Consider the following 5,617-nt stretch of genomic DNA (forward strand, 5'->3'; position numbering starts at 1 on the left):
TTGTAATTTTATTTTAAGATTTTTGATAATAAGTTTGTAAGACTAATATTACAGTGACGTAAAACTCATTTCTCAGCTGTATTATACAATTCTTTTTCCATGTCACTAAAAAGATTGTGGTACAGTTTTTCTATGAGCATGCATTAAGATTTATGTCTCCTATACTTCCCCTTTAGAACTTTAGTATATGATTGTTTCACGGGATGCAACTGGCTTTGCTTGTGTTGAGACATGAATTGCGTTTTGTAGTCTTGATACCACTTGCTCCATGGATGGCCTTTCCTGCTTTATCCCTGTGCATGACAAAGCTAGCTTGAGTACAAGGTCAAAAGCTTCTAATGAGTATTCCCCATTAAGTTTCGGGTCTGCAAATTTGGTTATGTCACCCCCTCTAGTGAGGTTTTTTGCCTGAGAATTAGTAGGAAAGTGCATTAGGGATTTTAGTAAAGATGGATATCCATTATAAACTTATTGGAAATTGTTGGTTACCATTTTACTTAGAGGCAATGGTCTGTGCAGATTCAGATTAAGCACCCTCTGCCCTGATAAAAGTTGTAGAAGTACTATACCAAAACTGTAAACATCACCAGAGGCATTCACACGGTGGTTTCTACGGTACTCAGGGTCAACATAACCAAATGTTCCCCTCACTTCTGAGCTCACCTGGGATTGACCTATGTCCATAACTTTAGACAATCCGAAATCTGCGAGTTTTGCTTGAAATTTATCATTGATAAGGATATTTGTTGGCTGTCAAAAGACCATCATATACCGAAATTAGATATGACTGATGATTGAAAGAGATAAGGAAATAGTGGATTCCTTGGTCTTGAATGTACCTTGATATCACGATGAACAATGCAACCTTCAGGATAAGTGTGGAGAAACCAGAGGCCTATTGCACTGTCAATTGCAATCTTGAGTCTTTGAATCCATGAAAGAATTTTATCCTTTCCTGCTCAAAATCTTTGTGTGAGTGGTTTTTCTTGCAACAAAAACAGTATATGATATTAATTCCACATACCATATAGCCACTCGGAGAGGTTCCCATGATGGCACAGTTCGTAGACTAGGAAGCATTCATCTTCATTCTTACAATAGCCATGCAGAGCTACAAGGTTTGGATGCCTGATATGAGATAGGCTTCTGACTTCCCTGACAAAAGTTTCTATCTGTCCATCATTGATTATGTGCTTAACCGCAACATGCAGACCATTTGAGAGAATACCCTTGTACACTTTTCCTGGTCATAACAGAATGAAATCAGGATCTGAGGGAGAAAAAAAAAGTGCTAAATTCAAGTTGTGTTGTGCTTATTTTCTTTGTCAAACATTAGGATTCTATGAATTTGTCCTAGGACCTCATACATTATAAACTAGTATTCTCTAGGTCCAAGACACAATGGTTTCACAATGTCAATCACCATCTACTCTGTTTTTACATACAGTGACTATTAATCAGATAGTACCTCTGTCAGGATTTCCTACAGCGCAAGTTAAAGACTTGAATTTCAAGACGCCAACCAGAAGATATTCTGCAGCAGTTGCCTTTATGCTTGCAGTATTGGAATTAAATATTTATTGCAACATGCATATGCAAGCCTGTGGTGTGCAAACAATAATTGTGCATAGTGCCATGCATCAGTGCTTGTCCTTTGAAAACATTGTTCAGCTTTTAATTGGATGCTGCATCAGCTGCAGCCCATTCATTATCTACTTGTATTGTTAGCTGGTAAGGACCTAAAGATTTCCAACATAGTTTCATTTAATGCTTTTTTATTAAGCCATCAGTCCAGAATTAAAATTTCATAGATACTGAATTGTAGGTAGGCTCTAACCAGCTATCCCTTGGCCAATGAAGTTTGATGCATTGAAATAATTTGTTGCTGAATAAAGTTCTTTCACTGAAATCTTCTCAGAACCAGAATGCTCAGAGAATGAATCATCTGATTCTGTCAAGAAGAAGAAAAAGAAGAACAGCAGCAATTGCTATTAGTAACCTGTTTTTAGTCTGGTTGAACTAATTTTGCAGAAAAAAACTACCATCTTTCCCAGCAGGGAGGCTTTCTTCTTTCCTTTTTCTGAAGAAGATCCATGCAGCAACTACTAATATTATCATAGCTCCCACTAACCCACCAAGTAGAATCCACAAACCTATTAGGATCAATAAAAGTATACACGTGTCAAGGAATAATAATATTGAACATTTGTTATGACATCAAGACTTGGAACTCGGAGACAGAGTGATGATTGTTGTCGATGAGATTACCTGTCCTGTTGATACCATGGCTAGCTGTGCCTCCATGTTCATCTGCAAGGAAGAAAGAAGAAATTATCAAGTCACAAGAAGAATTGAATCATCAGATGTAGTCATATGCACACTTATAATGTGTTGATCTAATAGCAAATTACATTGAAGAAACAAACCAAAAAAAAAAACAGAGAAATGGAATTGAGAAGCATCTGCACTTAACTTGTACCCTACCTAAGGAAAAAGCCCACTCTCTGAGGCATTGAAATGCTGCATAGACCCAGTTTTCATCATCAATTCTATGGCTTATAATGGACACCAGTACTGCAAATCTACATACATCAGCATCATCAGCAGCAGCAGACTCTTGTTTATAGTCTGATCCTGATGATTCACCAATCTCGTCCCATCTTCCCAAGCATGTACTGCAAGAATGATCGGGTCTGCCTCCTGAGCCTAACTCCTTACAGTCTTCTTGTAAATTTCTGAATCTGTCTCCTAGCTTATCAATAACATCCATGACAATATAGTCGGAACAGCCGCCAGCTCCACTTGTTAGCTTCTGAATACCACAGCCAAATATATCTTTGTCAAATCTTTCCATTGAGGTTAAGCAGTTTTTTTGTTCCGTGGAATTTAAGAAAATGGCTTTTGTAAAGTTTGCCTGCCGCCCAAGTGCAAAAAGGTATTCTTCAAAGGCTCCTCCACAACAACTATCGTTGATGAAACCTCCCCAGTTGCCGAATTCACAATTTGATTCTTTTGCGGAGGAAGAGTTTTTAATGTCAAGAATGCAATTTGTAACGGAAGTCTCAGAAAATACAAAATCTAGGGTGGCAAACAAAACAAAGGCATATATCATGGAGAGAAATGCTTCATGATTTATCCTTCTAAATGTAGGTAAATCTACAGCAGCCTTACCCATATGAACCTGAGGATAATGAAGGACTAAAGGTGAGATGCCACAGTTAGGCCATTAAATTAGAACCAAGGTGCATGGACGATTGATCTACATCGGCATGCTTCTTAACAGAAGGAAGACCACAACTTTCGCTTTGAAGAAATGTTCTCTTCAGGTGAACTTGGAATGTGGGGTCATTGTGCATCCAGATTCCAGAGAAACCAAGAGACAATATTGCAGTTATAGTTATGAATCAGACCTGTCATTAATTTTTTATAGAACTTGTGGGAAAGAGCTGTGATATAATGTTGTGTAGTTGAATATTTATAAGAGAAGGAGATAGAGACAGTATTGGAATTACTTGAACACCGGATGTACACAAGGCAAATGGCTATAAGGTGCATAAAAGCTTGTCTTTTAGCAACGGGAGAGGTTCTGGTACAACCGGAATTGTTTAATGCCATTTCTCATATCATTTTATAGGCTGATTTTGAAAAGGGTTAGCACATTGTCCAAATAAAGTTTAATTTAACAGCTTATTATGATTAAAAAAATGGTGATTGCCGACTTGCATTATGAGGGAACAACACTTTCGTTGACATTTAATGGTTGATTTAGTCCCCCAAAGGTAGGAAACATGCTGACAAACAGAAAAGAATGATAGTACCAGACGTCGATATCGCTGCTTGAGATTAATTATTGGTTTAACTAGGTACCCTAAAGAACTTCCAAGAAGGTACAGACTAGAAGGAATAATAAATTAATGTAAGAGAAGTGACGTTACCAGAGAAACACAAGTCAATGTAACAAATCTAATCTTGTTCAACAACGCAAAGGAGTGTTTGGGCTCGGCGGGGGCATAGGCTTGGAACTTTCAGCCACAACAATGTTTGACTCCGAGGCCTGTAAGTGGTGGATGTTGTTCAGCGATGCCAAATTGCCAATATGGAGCGAGATTGGCAATTTGCTATCCGGCTGTTGAAATCCAAATGAAAGTCTACTTCAAAAATTGGAACATGCACTTCAACACTTTCATTCTTTGACTGTTGCCACCTATAAAAACTGGCAGTTTTTGCAGATTGATAAATTGCAAAAAGTGCAAGTCGTAACTGTAATAATGTCAGATCCAATAATCTATCTATTAAATTCAAAAATATAAAATAATCATTAATATTTTTTTATTTAAATATAGTCTATCGTTTATATGAATTTAAATTATCTTAAATTTGATTAAAGATCTCTAAAAATAATAAATTTTTATCTATATTAATAAAACTAAATTTAAAAATTGATTATGTATAAAAAAATTTTTTAATACTCTCACAACATTCAAATACTAAATTAATCTTATTTTATTTACGCCTTAATTCAAAGTATTTAATATAAACTCTTTATTTATTTGAAGAGATTTTATTATCAGATTTATTAAACATAACAAATAAACAAATTTAATTACATCCTTTTTTTTTACAAAATATTAATTACAAATAATAATATAAACATATTTACAAGTTTCTAATTATAAAATAATATAATTATACATTTCTAAAACATTCAACTCAATTTTTATTTTTATCAATTAAATCAATAAATCAATGGGTAAAAAAATTAAATCAAAATAAAAACAAATAATGAATAAATAAATATAAAAATAAATAAATAAACTAGCAAAATAAAATAATTTCATAAAGAAATTATTATCACAAATATTATCTTAAGCCACATTAGACAACAAATAAATATAACATCATATTAAATAAAAAAAAAAGTGTATTTAACCAATACTTTTGAACCAACCCAAAATAAAATTTACTATTAAGAAAAATTTTGCTTGACTCTATTTGCTTTAATAATATGTGTGTGACTGTTTTTTTTTTTTTACTTTGCAATACTTCTTTTTTATTGTCGATTGCTCAATTGTTTGTTATCTTATTAAATTATCAATTATTATTGTGATCTTCTCTTCCAATTACTTAGTGATTTTTTTTCTCTCTACTCGAGAACCTTTTTCTCAAAACTTAAGATTTTATATTGCTTGATGATTATAGATTATGTTGCTTTTTGTATTTTTGAGTTTGAAATTAAGTTTTTTATATAGGGATTGAATTTTTTTTTAATTTAAAAAATTTTATAGCAACTCAATCTACTAAGACCTTGTTAAAATTTATTTTCTTTCTTATATAAACTTAATTCTCAAGAATTACCAAAATCAAACTCAACTTTTAATCACGCACAAAATGCACAAAATAGTTATTAGTTATTTGCTAGAAAAAAAAAAAAGAATTATTTCTTAACCTTTTTGTGTATTTGACCCGTGCATCTTCATCCTAAGCCATTGCTCCAATTATATATAGATGGCTTTTTTTTTTTAGATGTATTAGATAATTTAGATGACTCTCATAGACTCATCATTTTATTCAAAAAAATTAAAATGAATTAAAACTTATTAATTTGGATTCATTTCAA

The 5,617-nt window shown here is 33.3% G+C and overlaps 1 protein-coding gene across 1 annotated transcript; it reads right to left on the minus strand.

Moving 5' to 3' along the window:
* On the minus strand, nucleotides 1–4,268 carry LOC111317667 (putative L-type lectin-domain containing receptor kinase V.2). Its single transcript, XM_089753261.1, has 8 exons — nucleotides 2,440–4,268; nucleotides 2,269–2,310; nucleotides 2,043–2,153; nucleotides 1,838–1,951; nucleotides 1,025–1,243; nucleotides 840–955; nucleotides 490–750; nucleotides 1–408 (listed from the first exon to the last, which is right to left on the minus strand). The coding sequence occupies exons 1-8, from the start codon at nucleotides 3,173–3,175 to the stop codon at nucleotides 181–183; spliced, it is 1,827 nt and encodes a 608-aa protein (XP_089609387.1). The 5' UTR covers nucleotides 3,176–4,268; the 3' UTR covers nucleotides 1–180.
* Between the last annotated feature and the right edge of the window lie 1,349 nt (nucleotides 4,269–5,617).

Source organism: Durio zibethinus, chromosome 2 (genome assembly GCF_047325235.1).
Source record: "Durio zibethinus cultivar Kanyao isolate XHJ-2024 chromosome 2, ASM4732523v1, whole genome shotgun sequence".
NCBI classification, from domain to species: Eukaryota; Viridiplantae; Streptophyta; class Magnoliopsida; order Malvales; family Malvaceae; genus Durio; species Durio zibethinus.